Raw genomic sequence first — 22371 nt, 5'->3', positions numbered from 1 at the left:
TTAATCTGCTAAAAATCAAGTTTGAGAATTTAATGAGGCTAATTCTCCTAGATTCTCTTGGAAGCTATTTTATTGAAGCACAGAAATTATTAAATAGAGTAAACATCACCCTTGTGGCTTGAAAATGAATTACAATTTCCATCCAGATAATTTGTTCATGAAGAATTATGTACTAGGAAAAATTACTGTGTATATTATTTTAAAATAATGAAACCAAATTATTATGTTATTTTCATTATGATGACTCAACATTTCTTGTTCTTGTTGTTCTTCCCCTGTGTTCTAGAAAGGTATACATGAGTGGAATTTTAGTGCTTCTTCTGTCAGGGGAGTGAGGTAAGTTTCCTTGGTACATGTTTTTTTTTTTTTGTTTTTTTTTTTTTGTTTTTTTTTTTTACTTAGAAGACAATAGAACTTTTAGTCAGGATTTAAAAATGCAAAGAACTGGGGCGCCTGGGTGGCTCAGTCGGTTAAGCGTCCGACTTCAGCTCAGGTCACGATCTCGCAGTCCGTGGGTTCGAGCCCCGCGTGGGGCTCTGGGCTGACAGCTCAGAGCCTGGAGCCTGCTTCCGATTCTGTGTCTCCCTCTCTCTCTCTGCCCCTCCCCCATTCATGCTCTGTCTCTCTCTGTCTCAAAAATAAAAATAAAAGGTTAAAAAAAATTTAAAAAATGCAAAGAACTTCAAGAATCCTCTATTGATGAAAATGCTCAACCGTTTCTATCTCTATTATAAAAAGATTTGCAACCAAAACTTTCACTGTTAGTTGAACTGACTCTGCTTGTCACCTGCTCCAAATATGGAGAATGAGGGATAAACGTGGACTGTGGACCAGAATCAAGGTGTAGATAAAAGTGAGCTATTTGGGTCCTCTCTAGCTGGTTGAGCTGTTGGTGTATGTGATAGGATGGTTTTCCGGTCTTTTTGGTGTTTCAGGAGTTAATCTCCTGTTAGGTGGAGCCAAAAAACTACATGCCATCTATCAGGTTGCATATCCTGTAGTTAACATTAATGTGACTGTTAAAGAGACTATAGGGATTTTATTTGTAAAAAACTTTTCCTGGTGTCGCTGTTAATGAGGTGTTCCTGAAATTCTAGTGGCTCACTTCAGTGGTTCAGTTCTGACATTGCCATCATAATGCCAGTGGTTCAGGAAATACCAGTTCCTGGGATATAGAAATGAGATTTTTTTTTTTTTTAGAAGCAAGAACCACTGGTTAAACATTTAAACACTTGTTATGTAGAAGCTCAGTCTAAAAACCAGCTCTTGGAAATTTCAAGCCAAATTAGTTGTGTTTACTATTTATTTCCACATAATAGAAATGAGAAGAAGCAGATTTCTGCAGGCCAGTTATGCAATACCCTTTTGCTTGTGGCATAATAATAATTGGTTTTGATGGAGCGTGAACTGCTAGAGCCGGCTGAGTCACTGATAATTGGAGTTTGCCTGGTAAAACCACCTGTTACCTCATGAAGGATCTGAACAGAAGCAAGCAAGATAATAGACTGACTCATTATATATCTTTCCAACCCAGCCTTCTCAAATAAAGTTTTACTCTCTTAATATTTAATTTTTAAAACCAGTCATCAGGAAGGCACTCGTTTATTGCTGCGTTTTTAAGCAGTTTATGAAAGTATGGTAATATAAATTCCATTTTATCGTATCTATTTTCCAACGAACGTTTTTTTTTTAAATTTAAGTATGGCATCACTACATACGCCTTTGTTGTGACTTACAGCATATACGTAGAATGCTTCTTTCTATGTGGCTGTTGCAGGTTTCTGCGTTGAGAAACTCAAGCTGTAGTTTATGGCTTCAAAGAGAGCTAACTACTCTTGGCTTCCTTCTTGATAAAGAGATAACAAACTACAGAGAAAAATCCAACTTAGTCAGCAGTTGGTCTTGCATCCCCTCGGGATTTGCTCAGCTCAGTCAATGGGCATTTTACTGAGACACCAGGTGTTTGTCAAATGTTGAGTCCTATTCTGCTAAGAATACAACAGTGACCACAACATGAACTCCCACTCTCAAAGAGGTCACAACCCAGCCTCATAACATTTAACAGCTAATGACAAGAGCTACTACTGAGATGACCTCGAGATGAGCAATGATAGATGTAAATGTTCAAGGAGCAGAGGTGAAAGAGAAAGTCTTTCTGTTGAAGGTAGACACAGGGAAGGGAGAGGGTGAGATCTAAGCTGGGCCTTGAATGATGAATAGAATTTCTTTACAGAGTCAAAAATGACGTGCATCCCAAATGCAAAGGCATAAAATAGGGATTGGCAACCTACAGCCCACAGGCCAAATATGGCCCGCTGCCCATTTTTGTAAAGTTTTATTGGAACCCAGCCACGTTCATTTCATTTGTGTATTGTCTAAGGCTGCTCCAACAACAAAACTGAGTAGTTTGGCCTGCAAAATCTGAAACATTTACTCTCTGGCCCATGTCAGAAAAATTTTGCTAACCTTTGGCATAAAATAGCATGGCCTGATGGTAAACTCAGAATTATTTCAGTTGCTATAAAATCACTTGCTGAGTCAAAACCAAGTGCTGTTTCACATTTCTTCACGCCTCTAAAATCTCGACACTGATGAGGTGCTTTTATTGCCTCCACACATTGCCTTCTTAGCTTTGGAAACATTTCATTGTTCTACAGATGCCATAGCGCCAGAATCACTGAGCCCACCCAGCCAGTTGATACTTAGCTTTTCCTCCGATCACGCAGGGTAGTGGCATGGCAGCCAGGACGCCTTTCCCCTGTAAGCTGCAGGGACAAATAGCTTAGGTGTCCTTCAGGCATGCCAGAGCAGCCCTGTCTGCTGATATAGGTAAAAGGACAATTCTCAGACTATGAAGTAATTTTAGTATCGTGCTATGGGGAACATCACTTCTTCAAGTGCTCTTTATATCTGTCTGTTATAAACAACAATGGTGTTATAACTGGGATTAGATATAAAATGTACTTATTTTTCATTACAGGTTCATAGAAGCAAGAAGCATAGCTATTTCCCTGAATAATTCTTTTTGTTTGTTTCAGTATTTCTAAATTTGAAGAACGATGCTGTTTTCTTTATGTGCTTCATAATTCTGACGATTTCCAAATCTATTTCTGTACAGAACTTCATTGTAAAAAGTACGTATTAGTCATTGTTTATGTGTAAAAAATACTGTTCTCACCTGATCATTATTTTTAATTAATGAGCGAGCATGTAAGGAATTCATGGCCATCTGGTTATATAAATATTGCATTTAGGCTAACATCTTATAATTACGGGGTATGTTTAACAATCAGAGAATGGAGGAGGGGAGTCTCTTTAGTAAATCAAGCTTTCTCTTAGTCATAATTAATTTTTCCAAAGACAAAACATTAACCAAGACTTACCAGTTAATTGCCTGATACTCTGTCACGTTTTTAAAGTGTTCACTTATTACAATATATTATTACCAAAATTTTCATTCTTGAATTCTTTTGGATAATCTCACCATTGTCTACAACAGTGGCTCTTAACCCTAGTTCATAGTGGAATCACTTGATGCACTTAAAAAACTGCCTGGGCCCTACCCCTGACTAATTATGTTGGATTTTCTGGTGGGGGTGCAGCTCGAGTTAAGAGCTAGTTATGTGATATACACCAATAAAAGATAATCCAGAAATCCATGGACTGGACTGGACTGTGTTTCTGTGAACCTCCCTGGGTATATTTCCCTTGGGCTAATACTTAAGGACTTCATGTTCCCTTGGACCACAGTTGACTGATGGTGGGGATCTAGGAAAGTGAGTGACAATTTTTAAACCAAAGTGCAGGTAAAAGCCAGCTTGGACTTAAAATTTTGCTTAGGGCTTTTCTTATTCAAATAATCACTATTTGACCCCATTGTAAATGACTAATATACTGATTACAGTATATAGTCAGTCATTTTTATCTTGATACAAGAAAAAATGTTTGTTTGATCCATAATTCTTGGCTATAGTTTTATCTTTATTATTGTAAAATATGTAGTAAAAAGACTTGGAAATAAGAAATAATTCCTAGCACATGTATGGTCTACTTTTCTACTTAAATTCTCAAGGCTACTGATTTGTTTCTATGATGATTATAGCTCAGATTTATGGAGTACTTACTCTGGACCTAATATCTATTTTAATCTTCAAATGAAAACTTAGGTAGGTAATATTAATATCTTCATTGAAAAGAGTTTTTAAAAAAATGGCATCTTGGAGAGCCTAAAACCATATATAGCCAAAAAATGTAAAATCTGGGATTTGGACAAGCACATGTGACTCTAGAATCTAGTTTCCTAAAAATTACATTGTGTTCCCATCCCACTGTATTATATTCTGCTTAGAGATGTACATGTTGAAAAACTGTGTGACTAGCTGATGGAAGTCTTCACCCCAGATCTTAAAGTCTGTCTTTTGGGGAGCCTGGGTGGCTCAGTCGGTTGAGTGTCCAACTTCAGCTCAGATCATGATCTCACAGCTCGTGGGTTCAAGCCCCGCATCGGTCTCTGTGCTGACAGCTCGGAGCCTGGAGCCTGCTTCGGATTCTGTGTCTTCCTCTCTCTCTGCCCCTATGCCACTCGCATTCTGTCTCTGTCTCTCTCAAAAATAAATAAACATTTAAAAATTTTTTTTAAAAAGTCTGTCTTTAAAGCCAGAATTTTTTTTAGGTCTTTAACTTTCTTCTTCCTCTTGGTTGAATTTGCTTTTATCTTTAACTCATCAGGATGTTTAATCTTCATCAGAGCATACTGTTATTCTGATCACGCTTGGGAACTTCTTTTTCTTGTCATTGACTGCCAAGAAATGTGTAGAGAGAAAGGAAGAGTCGCACTCCAGAGATAGACTCCAAACTCCCAAATGGGCTTTGTCTATTTTGTTCCTTGTCACAGTTCCAAAGGCCAGAATAGTTTTTGATCCTTGTAGATACTCTATAAGTATGGAGTACTTGTTGGATGGATGGATGGATGGATGGATGGATGGGTGGTTGGATGGTTAGATGGTGGATGGTTTAAAAAAGAGGTACAGAGATAAAAAGGTTCTGAGTTGTGGTAGGTAGACTTTTCTTATCCCACATAACCTGCTCTTCTCTTGGGTTGGCAGTGCAGAGCATGACCTGCCTGTGAGATCATCAGCCCCTGTTCATAGTACCTCCCTTGCTTTAAGTCTATGAACCCTTAGCATCTCCTTCAAATAGACTAGACACAGCTAGCATTATAGAGGCTAATCTGTTTCTTGCTATAACTATTTTTCTTGCCTCTGAAATGGTCTACAAGAAAAAAAAAAAAAAAAAACTTCACAAGAAGAGCTCCTGAAGAAAATGTCACCAAAAGAGGGGTGGCTTCTTTTACAAACCTATAAGCCAGCCAGCTTTTGTAGGTTGTTTTTATGGGACAGTGTTTTGTAGGTTGTTTTTATGGGACACCACATTTACGATAAAGGAGGCAAAATGAGTTCAATATCTCAGATGAAATGTTGATACAACAAATAGTCACCTCAGAATTTAGAGACACTATTCCAGAATATGGGTATTTTTGTTAAGTCCCATTTTAAATAAGAATATTACCATCAGCAAAACAATAATAGCTAATATTTAGTGAGTGAAGTCTGCTAAGCACTTTATAAGTACTACATCAACTCATCTTCATAACAGCCTTTAATATGACACTTCTGAGGTCCCCACTTTGTAATTAAGAGGTGAGGCTCAGAGAGGTGGAAGAGCCCACCCCAAATCACACAGATGCAATCTTGGCCTGATATCCAAGTCCACATTCTTAACATTTCTATGAGTTTGTCGAGCTTCATTGTTCTAATTCTATAATACATTACTATTACTTGAAGTGAGGCATTAGGTCAGAAATTTCTAGACAGTCCTACCAACCTGTGTTTTCCCTTTTGGAAAATCACATTTTTCATACTGATACCAATAGTTTGTTCACTGCCTGATTTTAGAAAGTCTCTTAGCGCCCATGTTTTGCTCCGAAGCCATGCTGGAACATACTTGGGTTATATTTAACGTCAAACGTATTGCGAGTGACCACATACCAATTCTCATTGTAGGTTTTTTGAAATGGTGAACACCATTACCGAAGAGAAGGGAAGAAGCACAGAGGAAGGTGATTGTGAAGGTGACTCCTTGGAGGTAACGACTTCGGCCTCATGCCCGTCTTACAAAGTTTCTCTGCGGCTGTTTAAAAAATGAACTACTTAGAGCCTTACTGGGGAAAGCGTGCGCGCGCGCACGTGTCTGTGCGTGGAGGGGGCACGTAAGTGGTGGTGAAAGGTGGGGAGCGCAGCTAGAGTCTATGAGCTTTCTCTTAATGCTCAAGGCAACTTCTTCTAGAACCCCTTGTTAAAAAACAGCTAAAAAGCAAACATTGGAGAACTCTTATCTGGGAATACTGAGTTTGTTTGTTTTGCTTATCTGTTAGTAACATGCTTTATCTGTGAGGAGGTTGATTATGCTCAATGCACAGCCTGCAGGGCCCTCACATTTTTATTCTCCTCTGATAATACGTGCAACCCAAACAAGCACAATTCAGCGAAAATTCTGAATGACAGACCTGGTTGTGGCCCTCCTTTGTATACTGCACAGAGGACCTGGAACAACTACAGATTAATAGAATAAAGAGAGGAGGGTAGTACAAATTACCTGTAATGCCTGCCGTTCCTCTAAACGCAGTTCTCTGACTTCTGCCTCATGGACACAGGACACTGTAGACACCTATTCTAGATCATGTCCATTTTCTCTGTCATGGTTACTCTGTGGTAAAGAGCCTTCCTCACTGTGAGGCCCAGTGCTGGAGTGTCCCAGGAGTGCTGAGCACCTTCAGAAAGTGGACATTCCTCCAGGCCTGACAGTAGACCAGCTTCTTCTCCAGGCTCCTCTCGGTGTTGGACTCGGAACAAAATTCTTAACCCAAGTAATACTAAAACTTACATTTCTTTTTTTTTTTTGATGTTTATTTATTTATTTTTGAGAGAGAGAGAGCCAGCAGGGAATGGACAGAGAGAAAGAGAGAATCCCAAGCAAGCTTTATGCTGTCAGCACTGAGCCTGACATGGGGCTTGAACCCATGAACCCTGAGATCATGACCTAAGCTGAAATCAAGATTTGGAGGTTTGAGCGACTTAGCCACCCAGGCTCCCCTACATTTCTAATGTTAAAGTGAAATAGAAGAAACTAGAGCACCAGCCTGACTGGAATACTTATTTACCAGATCACTTTGATAATGTCATCCCACATACTAGAATTTTTATAAAAACATTGAAGCAGTAGGGTAGAAGTTGAAAGAAAATTTAAATATAATAACCAAGTGTTAACTCTGTCTAGAGTTAAGTTCTATAATTACCTAGCAGTTGTATAGCTTTGATGTTTGTAGGTAAGCCTGAGGCTCATTCATTAAAGTTATAAAAGGATGATAGACCTAATTTGGAAAAAAAAAAAAATGTTTCCCAGTGCATTAGCTTGTTGTCTATTTAAGTAATGTTTTTTTTTTAATTTTTTGTACATGTTTTACATTTTACAATTTTGTATTTTCTTTTCTTTTAATTTTATTTTTTATTTTTTAAAAATTACGTCCAAATTAGTTAGCATATAGTGAAACAATGATTTCAGGAGTAGATTCCTTAATGCTCCTTACCCATTTAGCCCACCCCCCCTCCCACCACCCCTCCAGTAACCCTCAGTTTGTTCTCCGTATTTATGAATCTCTTCTGTTTTATCCCCCTCCCTGTTTTTTTATATTATTTTTGTTTCCCTTCCCTTATGTTCATCTGTTTTGTCTCTTAAAGTCTTCATATGAGTGAAGCCATGTGATTTTTGTCTTTCTCTGACTGACTAATTTCACTTAGCATAATACCGTCCAGTTCCATCCACGTAGTTGCAAATGGCAAGATTTCATTCTTTTTGATTGTCGAGTAATACTCCATTGTATATATATATATATATATGTATATATATATATATACATATATATATATATATATATATATATATATATATACCACATCTTCTTTATCCATTCATCCGTCGATGGACATTTGGGCTCTTTCCATACGTTGGCTGTTGTTGATAGTGCTGCTATAAACATGGGGGTGCATGTGTCCCTTCGAAACAGCACACCTGTATCCCACAATTTTGTATTTTCTTATTTCAGTATTATGTTAGAAACTAGATCTCTAGGCTCCTACATCAGTGCTCTTTTACTATACCTCATTATCTCTGTTTTTACTTGGTTTAAATTTAGTCACTTGATACATAGCAACTACCAAGGTAAAAGGGAACAAAGACAATGAAAATGAAATACATCCATTAGTAAATACAAAATGATGACGTGAGTGGACTGGAAAATCCATAAAGTTCCTCTGCAGTGTCATAAAAAGGCTGGCTTTTGTTCAACCAGTGATAGCTGTCCTTTACTTTATACCCTTCTTTGAGGAACTAAATCTTACCAGAAATACACATAGCATAGCCAGGCTGTGGTAGCCATATGTCACAACTTGGTCTTCTTAATTGACTGAATCAACAGTCTAGAGACTCTTCTCCAGGAGCCACTTTTACCATATGCATAGCACAAAGCAGTTCTAATTGCCTTAGAATTTGTGATGAACATTGCCAGCTGATTTTTGTAAGACTCAGTTTCCTACGATGTAAAAAATAAAGTAGGTAGATCACTTTTTAAAGAGCTGTCAAGAAGACATGGAATCAAGATCCTTTGAACTGGACACAGTAATAAATAGGGTGGCTGTGTGAGGGGCCCTTCCCAGTCAGACAATCCTACTGCGAGCACTGAAAATACTCACCAAACAAATCAAAAGGGAAATAAATGCTCAGGCTTCTTCCTAGGAATAGCCTGAGGGTTTTAGCTGTGCTGACCTCACATACACACACACACACACACACACACACACACACACACACACACTCACAACAGCTTATACAGTATTCCTGATTCATCAAAGTGCTTCTGACTCACTCTTCTCAAGTAAGTACAGGGATGCTATTCTTTTAATGTTAGAAAAACAGTTTTACACTCTATCCTTTGCATTCTATCAGAATAATTTAAAATCCATGACGGAGAATGCCTTCTACAGTATTCCCAGTGGACTGTATAGCATGTATATATATATATATATATATATATATATATATATATATATACATATACATATACATATTGAATCAAGCACACTTGTTTTAAGTGTTTGGGCTAGTTTGCCATTAAACCCCAAGTACAGACATTGTTGACATGTGTGTGTTGGGGGGGAGGGTGTTCTGTGGACACAATAGAAATGAACAGAGATTGTGATGATGCTCTGGGCTCCACACATGGTGATATCTATCCCTCTTCACTCTTCCTCTCATTGAATGTCCCTTTGTAGCCAGAGCACCTTTATAATAGGAGTTATTAAATAGCCTGAACTTGTATTTTTGCATAATTTATGATAACTTCATGATTATATTTCTTAGATATTCACTCATATGTGGAATTTAAGAAACAGAACAGATGAACATAGGGGAAGGGAAGCAAAAATAAGATAAAAGCAGAGAGGGAGGCAAACCATAAGAGACTCTTAAATACAGAGAACAAACTGAGGGTTGCTGGGGTGCAGGGGATGGGGGGGGGATGAGCTAAATAGGTGATGGGCATTAAGGAGGACACTTGTTGGGATGAGCACTGGGTGTTTTATGTAAGTGATGAACCACTAAATTCTATTCCTGAAATCATTATTATACTATAGAATAACTAACTTGGATTTAAATTTTAAAAAATGAATAATTTTTTAAAATGTTGGTTTGAATGGATTTAGTGGTTTTAACTTCACTTAGTGTATTGTCAGTATTGGCAAACATTATCAAAGTGGTTGTGTAAACCACAAATTTGAAGCTAATCCCTAGACTTCTGGATGTTCTTATCCGAAGCCTATATTAAGATCTGCTTTTCTTTTTTATTTGAATGGTGAGGTTTCTTTGAGGCAGTACAGTTGTGGGAGGGATTCAGCCTCCTTCAGGTCATGGTCAGTCCCCTTCTCCAACTGATTAAACTTGACTCTACTATAACCCCTGAGCTGGTGTCTGGAGCCTTGGATTCTAGTCCTAATTTTGCTAACAGCCAATTTTATAACTCTGGACAAAACTCATGCTCTTGGCTGGGCTAAGATAATTTCGTTCCTCAAGTGAGAATGGACAAAGAATATCTTAAATATCCTTTCCTAGCTCAAATTTGTATATTTTTTCAAGATTAGTACAAACTGTTCAAGGTAGTTTCAAATATAGGTCAGTACCACTCTCAGAGGACTTTTCTGCTTTAAACAGAAAGAGAAACAGCTTCTTTCGATTCAAGTCCATGTCGTTCGACTCTAGGGTGTATTTTGATAGGGACAGGCAATGAATCCATTTCTTAAATAGTTTAATCGGTAAGTTTATATTGAAATCATTGAACAATTGATTGCAGTTACCCATAAGAGTTCTAACACTTATCAGCTGTAATCCTTACTTTTGTTCTCTGAGCCTTCCATATTTCCACCAACAGTAAGGGCATCTACCCAGTAACCCAAGGCAGCCCCCTGGGAGAAACCTCTGCTCTGCCTCTCTTCCTCTTCACACCAGGTCACCCCTCCAGCCCCTTTACCTCATCATCTCTGTCATTCCCCCATCTCAGGTCTTCACCACCTCTCCTGTGGCCTCATCTCTCTCCTGCCATCAATATGCATCTCTGTCATCATCAGAGAGATCTCTCACACGATTTAATCCTGTGACTCCCCTCATGAAAAACCTTTGATGCTACTCTTGGTAGAACAAGGTTACCACGGATCCCATGTTCTCAACCCTCTGGCTGTAAGTCGGCCTTTCCTTTCTGCCCTGTGGGCTGGGATTGCCAAACTCTTTTCCATTTTCTGGAAGGCCAAGCTTTCCTGCCCCTAGGTTTGACCTGCAGACACCCAACTCCACATGCTTTTTCTTTTCTGTCTGACCTGGTGACTACATCCTAATTTTTTTGAGATGCAAGTCAAGTGTCATGTTTTTCTTTGAATCATTTCTCCACACCACCTCTCCCTTCTCTCTGCTCTCCTAGCATTTCTGCCCACTCCCCTGCCCTAGCTCTTCTTACAGCATTGTAATTTGAGAGCCTGCACCAGACTGTGAACATCCCAGGGCAGGGCTGTGGCTCTGTTTCCTTTTTAATCACATACTCTCACATGGTATGAGGCATCCAAGCAGAAGTAGTTCAGTCAGATCAGAAGCGTGGAAGGGTTTGAAGGTAGGGTGTGATAAAGCCGATATTGTTTAAAAATATCTCATGCTGTGGGGAGAGGGCTATGGATTGGAAGGGACGGAGCAGGTGCTGTGATGTTGGCTTGAAAGTGGTTCCATCAGTGTTGAGTCAGTGAAAGAATGAACACCATAATCAAGCCTCATGTCATAAACCAGGCATTATTGACTCATTCTCTTTTCATCTCTTTCTCTTTTTATTTCCTGGAAGAAAACACCAGATACAAATTACTGAGGTCCTTTTGGACCCCAATACAAAATGTGTTCTGTCTCCCTCCTCACTCCTCCCCCAAACACATACATACGTTCTATCTCTCCGTAACCCCATTCTCTTTCTCTTTCCCTCCCTCCATCCCTCCCTTTTCCTCTCTGCCCTCTTTTTCTTACATTAATTTGTACCTCACTGTTTTCTCAAAATGGGCATATGACTGACATAAACCTAGGTAATCAGAGCACGTGGCCCTGTGAACCTGTTTATACCTACTTTTCAATGTGCATAAAGAGAAAGTTGGCCCCTTGTTGGGTGAAGTGGAGACAAGCAAGATAAAAAGAACATTTTCCTTTGACTTAAACATCTGCAGAATGATAAAATACCTTACCATTTCCTTTTCTGATGATTTCTTTCACAAACATTAACAGTGAATTATGGTTTAGAATTCATTTAAATCAATTTGGAATCATTAGGTATCACATTGGTTCTTCTTTAACATCCTATATTTTCAAGTTTATTTATGTATTTTGAGAGGGAGAGAGAGAGTGCACACACATGTGGGGGAGGGGCAGAGAGAGGGGGAGAAAGAGAATCCCAAGCAGACTCCATGCTGTCAGTGCAGAGCCCAGTGCAGGGCTCAGTCGCATGAACCGGGAGATCATGACCTGAGTCGAAACTCAAGAGTCAGATGCTTAACTGACTAAGCCACCCAGGCACCCCTTTGTTTCTATTTTTGTGCATATCTGAAGCTCAACACCCATATTTACTGCACTGAGAAAACATTTCATTCGCGCTGTTGTATGATATGAATATCAATTTGTTATTCATTCACCTATTGGTAGGAAATAACAACTTTTTCCTCTGCCAACTTAGGCTCAATGATTAGGGGCCTGCAAATTAACTGACAAAAGACAGGTTAACAAGAGGAAAGACAACACTTATTCATGTACAGGGAGCATGCAAAGTGGCTTCCGACTACCTAGAGTTAAGTTGGTTTATCCTACTAAGAAAAGTCCTTGATAGGACTTGAAGGAAAAGCACAATGTGGGAAACTAATGACAAAAAAAGTGGAAAGTGCAGAAAGTTTTGGCAAGGTTTTGTTTATGTAATCTCTCATCCAAGTACCAATGGTCCTAAACCAGAGAGAGGATATTGGCAGCTATATTTTCAGGATGCTCTGCTTAAGCCAGCAAAAGAAGTTTGGATAAGGTTTTCAATGAAGTTTTATTCGGATGTTTTCAGCTTAAAATAATGTTTTTTTTTAAAGCTTAGGTATTTATTTTGAGAGAGAGAGAGCACAAGTGGGGAAGGGGCAAAGAGAGAGAGGAAGAGAGAGAATCCCAAGCAGGCTCCATACCACCAGTGCAGATCCCGACTCAGGGCTCAAGCTCACGAATTGCGAGATCATGGCCTGAGCTGAAGTCAGACGCTTAACCGACTGAACCACCCAGGCATTCCTGGAATCATCTTTATGCTACATTGATGGGTACAAATTCAGTTCACTCAACTAATAGTTACTGGACATCTGGTAGTGGTAGACACTATTCTAGATGCGAGGGATACAGCAGAGGGAACAATTGAGACAAATCCCTACCCTCACTAAACTTACGTTCTAGTGAAAGACCAAGAATGAACAGCATAAATAAGTAAAATACATAGCATGTTTGATAATAATCCGTATTAAGGAGAAAAATTAAGCGGGGAAGGATTCAGGAAGTTCCAGCATAACGGAGCAAGCAAGTTTAGACCAATATGCCAGGGATGGCTTATTGAGAAGGTAATATTTGAGTAAAGGCCAGAGAGAGAAGAGGGCTATAAAACTAGATATTTGTACCTACAGCATTTTTAGCATTTTATTCGTGTCATTAATAGTTATTAATGTGTTTGACATTTAAAAAAAATTATTTTTAACGTTTATTCATTTCTGAGAGACAGACAGAATGCAAGTGGGGGAGAGGCAGAGAGAGAGAGGGAGACACAGAATCCGAAGCAGGCTCCAGGCTCCGAGCTGGCAGCACAGAGCGCAATGCGAGGCTCGAACTCACGAACTATGAGATCATGACCTGAGCCGAAGTGGGTTGCCCAACCACTGAGCCACCCAGGTGCCCCAAATGTGTTTGACATTTAAATGAGGTGACCACTCACCTCATGTAATTAAGCACCAGAGGGAAGTGCATGGCCTTTCAGAAGGTGGTGGTTTTACTGTGGGTCCCTTGACAGTGTGAAAAGTAAGTGAATCACCACTTCGTTGTTTGGCCTTGTCAGTATTGTCTTCCTCCGCTGATTCCCTTCTCAGTGCCAGGCTTAGATTGCTCTGGGCAGGCAACAATAGAGGGATGCTTCTAGAAGTATTCCCGTCACTGCTTTGAAATGCAATTGTTTCCCTTAGCAACAACCAAATTCCTATTGCCTATTGCCTAGAAATAGAATGCAAACTACATAAGCAGTGTAATCTTACCTTTTATCTTTCAAATCACTCTTTCCTCCACCCCTAACTTTTCCCATATTTCTAATTTAATACACCTTGTTTTCCCTTGGCCTGTAGCCCAGCCCTTCTAGTTTTCTTGGCTATCACATAGATAATTCTCTGTCCTTATAGGCCAGCCCAGTCTCCTCAAACCTGCCTTTTCAGTTTATATCTCAGCACGATAAGAATAGAAAGAAGAGATTTAAAAACCAAGCAAGCAGTTACTCACTGGAATGGTTTTCAGTCACTTTGGCCTTATTAAAGGCCTCTTTTTCTTTTACTATGACCACTTTGTTCAACAGGAAATCAACTGCCATACCTAATACATAGTCTTTTAAAAAAGAATAGTCTTTTGATGCTTTAAATCCAGAGGAAAACTAAAACTTGAGCGGCCTCACGCGGGCTTATATATTCTTCGTCACACACACTATATATATATCCCTGTGGCCCAACTCCCTTCAACCAAAAATAAACTGATACCAACTTTCAATGTTTTGTTTTGGCACCTGGTTTATAAAAACAAACAAGCAAACAAAAAAGGGTTCTCATCAAATTGTCTATAGCTTGATTGCTCAATTAAATAATTACTGAACATCTCCTACAAACTAGATATGGGGATAGAGCAATTAAAGATAAATCCCAGCTCTCGCAAAGCTCAGAGTCCAGACTGAGATACAGATTGAGTAAGAGAAGGAAGAGTTACAAAAGCATGAATGAGGGCAGAAAGGCTTGGGAGCACATCCGACCAGAAAGTAACCCAGCTTTCGAGGGTCAGGTGGACAGTTCAGGAAAGCTTCCTAGAGCTTGGTTTTGAAAGATGAGGCACAATTACCCAGGTAGAAAACACAGCATGGGTAAAGGCACAAAGATCTCGGGAGCCTCACAGAGTTTTTGGAGGAGATTGACAAGCGAGAAGGTGGGCCACAGAGGCAGCAGTAAGAACCTGAAGGGCATTTCTGCTGTGCTAAGGAGTTGGGCTTTGATTCTGAAAGTGACGAGAAACCAATAAAGCAAAGGCAGTGATACAAACATGGACAGCTCACTCTGGAACTTTGGACTTTGGGAAGTTCACTGTCAACTTAGTGGAGAATGGATCAAGGAACAAGGCAACAAGAGAGGAGGGGACAGGAAGGCCAGGTAAGAGTCTGTAGAATTAGTACAGAAGAAAAGCAAGGAGGGCCTGACTCAAGGCAAGAGCAGGTATACCTAACAGCATTTGGCAATCAGTTTGATATGGGGAGTAAGGGAAAGAAAAGAATGAAGTCTAAGGTGGCCCCCAGATGTCTACCAGATACCTGAAGAAGAGAATGGATGTTCAGTGCATCTTGATGATATACTGGACTACATTTATAGAAATGGTGTTTGGAAACAGAAGTAAGAACATCCGTACAACATTGGTAGTGGTAAGAATATTGAATCAGGAATTGTGAGTTGGGTTTGAACCACAACTCGTTTTCACTAGGAAAGATATTTCTGAGCATTTGTAAATTGAAGCTAATCATAGACCTTTCCTGCTATGACACAGGCTTATTATGACTCTCCAATGAGATAGGTTATTGACAGTTGTTTTTTTTTTCTTTTAAATTACGAAGCATTATATGGGGCGCCTGGGTGACTCAGTGGGTTAAGCATCTGATTCCTGATTTTGGCTCAGGTCATGATCTTGCAGTTTGTGAGTTCAAGCCCCACCAGGCCAGGCTCTGCACTGACAGTGTGGTGCCTGCTTAAGATTCTCTGTCTCCTTTTCTCTCTGCCCCTCCCACATATATTCTCTCTCTCTCTCTCACTCACTCAAAAATAAATAAATAAACTTTATTAAAAAAATTCTAGGGGCACCTGGTTGGCTCAGTCAGTTGAGCATCTGACTTCAGCTTGGGTCATGATCTCATGGTTAGTGGGTTCAAGCCCTGCATCAGGCTCTGTGCTGACAACTCGGAGCCTGGAGCCTGCTTCAGATTCTCCCTCTCTCAGATTCAGTGTCTCCTCTCTTTCTGCCCCTCTCCTGCTCACTCTCTGTCTCTCTCTCTCTCTTTAAACATTTAAAAAGTTTTTTAAAAATTATAAAGCATTATAATAATGTGGTGGTAGTACTAAGTTCAGTGTATAGGTTTCTATGCCCTTTCCAGGGCACACTAGCAAAGATGAGCTACTTTAGTGATAGTCCCTGCCCTGCCTCCTGCTGGCCTGGGTCCTGGCTGGTAGATTTCCAGCATGTGTGGCACAGTATGATGGAAGTCTGGGCCACAGGAATTGGGTACAGAGACTTAGGATCTATCTGGTGGAATTTTTTTTTTTTTTTTTTTACTATTTTTACTGCCTCTTTGCTGGAGCCCAGTTTCATCTTCCAGTTAGAGGAAATCGCTAAAAGATTCCTTCCCCCTATTCCTTCATCCTGAAAACATGCCTGATCTTCTGCTCTGGACTAGGACAGTCTTCAGTCTTACATTAGACATCTACAACGGGAGTATTCCTTTATGTACATTGGTATGTATACATTGTGATTATGTACAGTGATGCCAATGGGAAAGTAAGATGCCTCCCTTCCAGAGAAGAGTTCATGACAGGGAGGTCAGTGCTCACCCAGTCATGGCGTGATATTAGGCATAGTTTTCCCCGAGAGAATTCAGCTAATTGCCTTCTGTCAATGCTTGGAAACCTCTTGGAAATAAATAAACCAAAGCTAGTAATGACAAAACCGTATTTTCCTCATCCTCCTTGGCAGAAGTCCCTCAAGTCAAGTGTATGTACCCTAGAGAGTTTGCAGAGTGATCTGATTACCACCTTTGTAGGTAATTTGTCCTTTTTATCTCTGCTTTATGACCTCTGTTTACTTTTCATTTTGTAATTTCCCTATACCATATCTGCATGTGAATTTATTTTTATTTTTCCCAGTAAAGGCTCAATTTTTGGAAGTTATGTTTGATTCTGTCTTCGATCTGCCCGGCCTTTTTTAGAATGTATTATCTCCTTTTCTCATGCTTTTTGATTTCCTATTTTATATCTTTATGTTAAATGTACTTATTTAAAATTTTTTAAACATTTATTTATTTTTGAGAGGGAGAGGGACAGAATGAGAGCGGGAGCAGACAGAGAGAGAGACACACACACAGAATCCAAAGCAGGCTCCAGACTTTGAGCTGTCAGCACAGCACCCAAAGTGGGGCTCAAACTCACGAACCATGAGATCATGACCGGAGCTGAAGTCGGACGCTTAATCACTGAGCCACCCAGGCACCCCTGTACTTATTTTAAAGTTTTTGTTTCTTTTACTTTAGGAGGTTTGGGGAGATCGATAGTTGTCAAATCAGCTGATTCACTGGTGGTGAATTATTTCTTTATATATTTTAAAATTTTGGGATGTAAGCTCAATTTCAATGACATACTATCAGCGAGAATCCTAAATAGCCCATATTAAGGGAATCTCCTTTAAAATATTTTTGCTTTGTTTCTATTAGCACTCCAGGGATGTCCCAAGCTCAAGACCAGTTATAGGTATCATGATAGGTGTAAATTTGAATTAAACCAGCATGAGGATCAGCCTGTGGTTGAAAGTATTCAGAGGAGACTTGTTTTTGTCCACCCAAAACTCAGTCTAAGACAGATGAGCTTTATTTTGGCTTCCCAGTGTAATGGGCTTTTTTCTAATCTACCTGTTCATCAAATTATAGTCCTTCGTGGGCCCTGATTTGGGGTATGCTAGCTCTTCCCCTGGTATAGACAAAAGGTCCCATTTCTGATCCTCTCATGGGCATTAAGACCACAGAATCAGATAAGGGGTTGACAAACTATAGCCCAAAGGCCAAATCCATCCTGCCAGTACCCTTGGTAAATGAAGTTTTATTGGAACGCAACCATGCCCCTCTGTTTAAATATTGACTGAGCGGTTTTCATGCTACAATGGTAGAGTTGAGTAGTTGCCACAGAGGTCATATGGCCCATAAATCTTAAAAGTATTCAATCTCTGATGCTTCAGAGAAAGCATTTGCCAACCCCTGGCCAAGATTAATTAAACTGAAAGCCCAGCCCTCATCCCTCCCCCCTTGCGCTATAAGGACATCAGTTGTGATTACTCCTCAAGTGGTTCTTTTTCTCTTTATTTCTAGCTCCTGGCAGTCTTCTTTACTTTTCTCTAAGTACTGCTAGGCATTTAAAAGTATGTCTACTCTTTTTTTATGTAAGCGTTTTTAGCAGGAAGTTTGTCAGATGCCAAGCCCACCATATTGCCAACACCAGAACCCACTTTCTATTATCTTGGATATTATAGACTGCTATATACATGAAATGTTATATATGAACCTAATGGTAACCACAAATCAAAAACCTGCAATAGGTACACAAACACGAAAGAGAAAGGAATCCAAGCATGTCACTAAAGAAAGCCATCAAACTACAGGGGAAGAGAACAAAAGAAAAAAAAGGAACAGAGAACGACAAAAACAACCATAAAACAAGTAATAAAATGGCAATAAGTACATACCTGAATAATTATTTTGAATGTAAATGGATTAAATGCTCCAATCAAGACTGACTGGATGGATAAAAAAAGCAAGGCCCATTTATATGTTGCCTACCAGAAACTCACTTCAGAGCTAAAGACACCTGGAGATTGAAAATGAGGGAATAGAGGGGGCGCCTGGGTGGCGCAGTCGGTTAAGCGTCCGACTTCAGCCAGGTCACGATCTCGCGGTCCAGGAGTTCGAGCCCCACGTCAGGCTCTGGGCTGATGGCTCAGAGCCTGGAGCCTGTTTCCGATTCTGTGTCTCCCTCTCTCTCTCTGCCCCTCCCCCGTTCATGCTCTGTCTCTCTCTGTCCCAAAAATAAATAAATGTTGAAAAAAAATTAAAAAAAAAAGAAAATGAGGGAATAGAAAAATATTTACTATGCAAATTGGAGCACAAAGAAAGCTGGGGTAGCAGTACTTCTATCAGACTAAATAGACTAAAACAAAGACGGTAACAAGAGACAAATAAGGACACTACATAATGATAAAGGGAACAATCCAACAAGAGGATATAAAATTATAAATATTTATGCACCCAACATTGAAGCACCTAAATACATAAAGCAACTATTAACAGACATAAAGGAAGAAACCGACAATAATACAATAATAGTGGGGGACTTTAACATCCCACTTACTTCAATGGATATATCGATCATCTAGACAGAAAATCAACAAGGAAACAGTGGCTTTGTATGAGACATTGGACCAAATGGACCTAACATATATTTAGGTATATGTATATGTATAGGTATAGGTATAGGTATAGGTATAGGTATAGGTATAAATATGTATATATATTTAGAACATTCCATCCCCCAAAAGTAGAATACATATTTTTTTGAAGTGCACATAGAACATTCTCCAGAATAGATCAGCTTAGGCCTCAAAACAAGTCTCAATAAATTCAAAAAGACTGGAATCATATCATGCATCTTTTCTGACCACAATGGTATGAAACTAGAAATCAAGGACAAGAAAAAAATCTGGAAAAGAATACAAACACATGGTTGCCAAATAACATGCCAATAAACAATGAATGGGTCAATAAACAAATCAAAGAGGAAATTAAAAAATATATGGAGACAAATGAAAATGAAAATACAACAGTCCAAAATCTTTGGGATGCGGCAAAATCTATTCCGACAGGAAAGATTATATAGCAATACAGGCCTACCTCAAGAAGCAATATCTCAAATAAACAACCTCACCTTACACTTAAAGGGACTAGGAAAAAAAAAAAACCCAAAGCCAGTAGAAGGAAGAAATAATAAAGATTAGACAAGAAATAAATGAGATAGAGACTAAAAAATACAATAGAACAAATCAGTGAAACCAGGAGCTGGTTCTTTGGAAAGATCAACAAAATTGATAAGCCTTTAGCCAGACTCATCAAAAAAAAAGTAATAATAAAATAGATGCAAGAATCCTCAACAAAATATCAGCAAGCCAAATCCAACAATACATTAAAAAAATCGTTCAATATGATACATCACATTGACTAGAGGAAGGATAAAAGCCATTTGACCATTTCAGTGAATGCAGAAAAAACATCTGACAAAAGTACAGCATCCGTTCGTGATAAAAACCCTCAACAAAGTAGGTTTAGAGGGAACATACTTCAACATAATAAGGCCATATATGAAAAACCCACAGCTAACATCATACTCAATGATGAAAACTGAAAGCTTTTCCCTTAAGGTCAGGAATAAGACAAGGATGTCTACTCTCACCACTTTCATTTAGCATAGTACTAAAGTCCTAGCCACAGCAATCAGACAACATAAAGAAATAAAAGGCATCCAAATTGGTAAGGAAGAAGTAAAACTTTCACTATTTGTATATGTCATGATATTATATATAGAAAGCCCTAAAGACTACCAAAAAACAAAACAAAACAAACAAACAAAAACTACAACTGATAAATGAATTCAGTAAAGTTGCAAGATGCAAAATTAATATACACAAATCTGCTGCATTTCTATACACTAATAATGAAGTAGCAGAAGGAGAAATTAAGAAAACAATTGCATTTACAATTTCATCAAAAAGAATAAAATCCCTAGGAATAAATATAACCAAGGAGTTGAAAAACCTGTACTCCATGAACTATAAAGCACTGATGAAAGAAATTAAAGATCACACAAACAAATGGAAAGATATGCTCTGCTCATGGATTGGCAGAACCAATATCGTTAAGATGTCCATACTACCCAAAGCAATCTACAGATTTAATGCAATTCCTATTAATACCAACATTTAAAATAATTTTTTTTCAGTTTTATTTATTTATTTTGAGACAGAAAGAGAGAGAGCACATGAGCCAGGGAGGTGCAGAGAGAGGAAGATAGAGAATCCCAAGCAGGCTCCGCACTGCTGGTGCAGAGCCCTATGTGGGCCTCTAACTCACAAACCATGAGATCGTGACCTGAGCCGAAATCAAGAGCTGGACACTTAACCAATTGAGCTACCCAGGCATCCCTATACCAACAACGTTTTTTACAGAATTAGAACAAATAATATTAAAATATATAAAGGCCCCAAATAACCAAAGCAATCTTAGAAAAGAACAAAACTGGATGTATCACAATCCCAGGTCTCAAGATATACTGTAAAACTATAATCAAAACAGTATGGTACTGGCACAAAAATAAACACATATTATTGGAACACAATAAAGAGCCCAGAATTAACTGCTGCTTATATGGCCAATCTGAGACTAAGGAGGCAAGAATATACAATGGGGAGAAGATAATGTGTTTAACAAATGGTGCTGGGAAAACTGGACAGCAAAAGAATGAAACTGGACCCTTTTCTCACATCATACACAAAAAATAAACTCAAAATAGATTATAGACCTAAGTGTGAGATCTGAAACCATAAAACTCCTAGAAGAAAACATAGGCAGTAATTTTTTATCATCAGCCATAGCAACACTTTTCTCAATATGTCTTTTCTGGCAAAGGAAACAAAAGCAAAAGCAAACTGTTGAGACTACACCAAAATAAAAAGCTTTTGCACAGCAAAGGAAACCATCAGCAAAACAAAACAAAAAGGCAACATACTGTATAGAAGAAATTTTTAAATAATATATCTGATAAGTAGTTAATATCCAAAATATATGAAGAACTTACACAACTCAACACCAAAAAACCACAAATAATCCAATTTAAAAAATGGACAGAGGACCTGAACAGGTATTTCTCCAAAGAATATATCCAGATGGTGAAAAAGATGCTCACCATCACTCATCATTAGGGAAATGCAAATCAAAACTACAATGAAATATCACTTCATACCTGTCAGAATGGCTAAAATCAAAAACACAAGAAATAACTAGTGTTGGTGAAGATGTGAAGAAAAAAGAATCCTTGTGTACTCTTTGGTAGGAATACAAACAGGTGGAATCACTGTGGAAAACAGCGGTTTCTCAAAAAAATTAAAAATGTAATTACTGTATTATCCAGTAATTGCACTACTGGATATTTACCCAAAGAAAATGAAAACACTAATTCAAAAAGATACATGCACCCCTGTGTTTATTGCAGTATTACTTAAAATACCCAAATATGGCAGTAACCCACATGTCCATTGATAGATGATATCTATTATAATGGAATATTACTCAGCCATAAAAAAGAATGAAATCTTACCATTTGCAACAACATGGATGGATTTAGAGCACATAATGCTAAGTGAAGTCAGTCAGAGAAAAACAAGTACCTATATGATTTGACTCATATGTGGAATTTGAGAAACAAAGCAAACAGAAAAAAGGAGATGACCAAAAACCCTAGAGAACAAACTGGTGGTTGCCAGAGGGGATGTGGATCAGGAATGGGTTAAATAGATAAAGGAGAATAAGAGTACACTTACCCTGATGAGCACTGAGAAATGTATAGAGTTATTGAGTCA

General features: G+C 38.7%; 1 protein-coding gene across 2 annotated transcripts in view; it reads left to right on the top strand.

Annotated features, from left to right (window-relative positions):
* The window catches only part of MAP3K5 (mitogen-activated protein kinase kinase kinase 5), a 209222-nt gene that overhangs the window by 137331 nt on the left and 49520 nt on the right, over positions 1 to 22371 (top strand). For both annotated transcript variants that reach the window (XM_043593084.1, XM_043593085.1), the window contains exons 12-14: positions 287 to 336; positions 3039 to 3134; positions 6063 to 6144. In XM_043593084.1, the coding sequence (XP_043449019.1) occupies positions 287 to 336; positions 3039 to 3134; positions 6063 to 6144 (228 nt within the window). The remainder of the gene's footprint in view (positions 1 to 286; positions 337 to 3038; positions 3135 to 6062; positions 6145 to 22371) is intronic.

This window comes from Prionailurus bengalensis, chromosome B2 (assembly GCF_016509475.1).
Source record: "Prionailurus bengalensis isolate Pbe53 chromosome B2, Fcat_Pben_1.1_paternal_pri, whole genome shotgun sequence".
NCBI lineage: Eukaryota > Metazoa > Chordata > Mammalia > Carnivora > Felidae > Prionailurus > Prionailurus bengalensis.
This window is presented reverse-complemented; position numbering and strand designations above follow the sequence as displayed.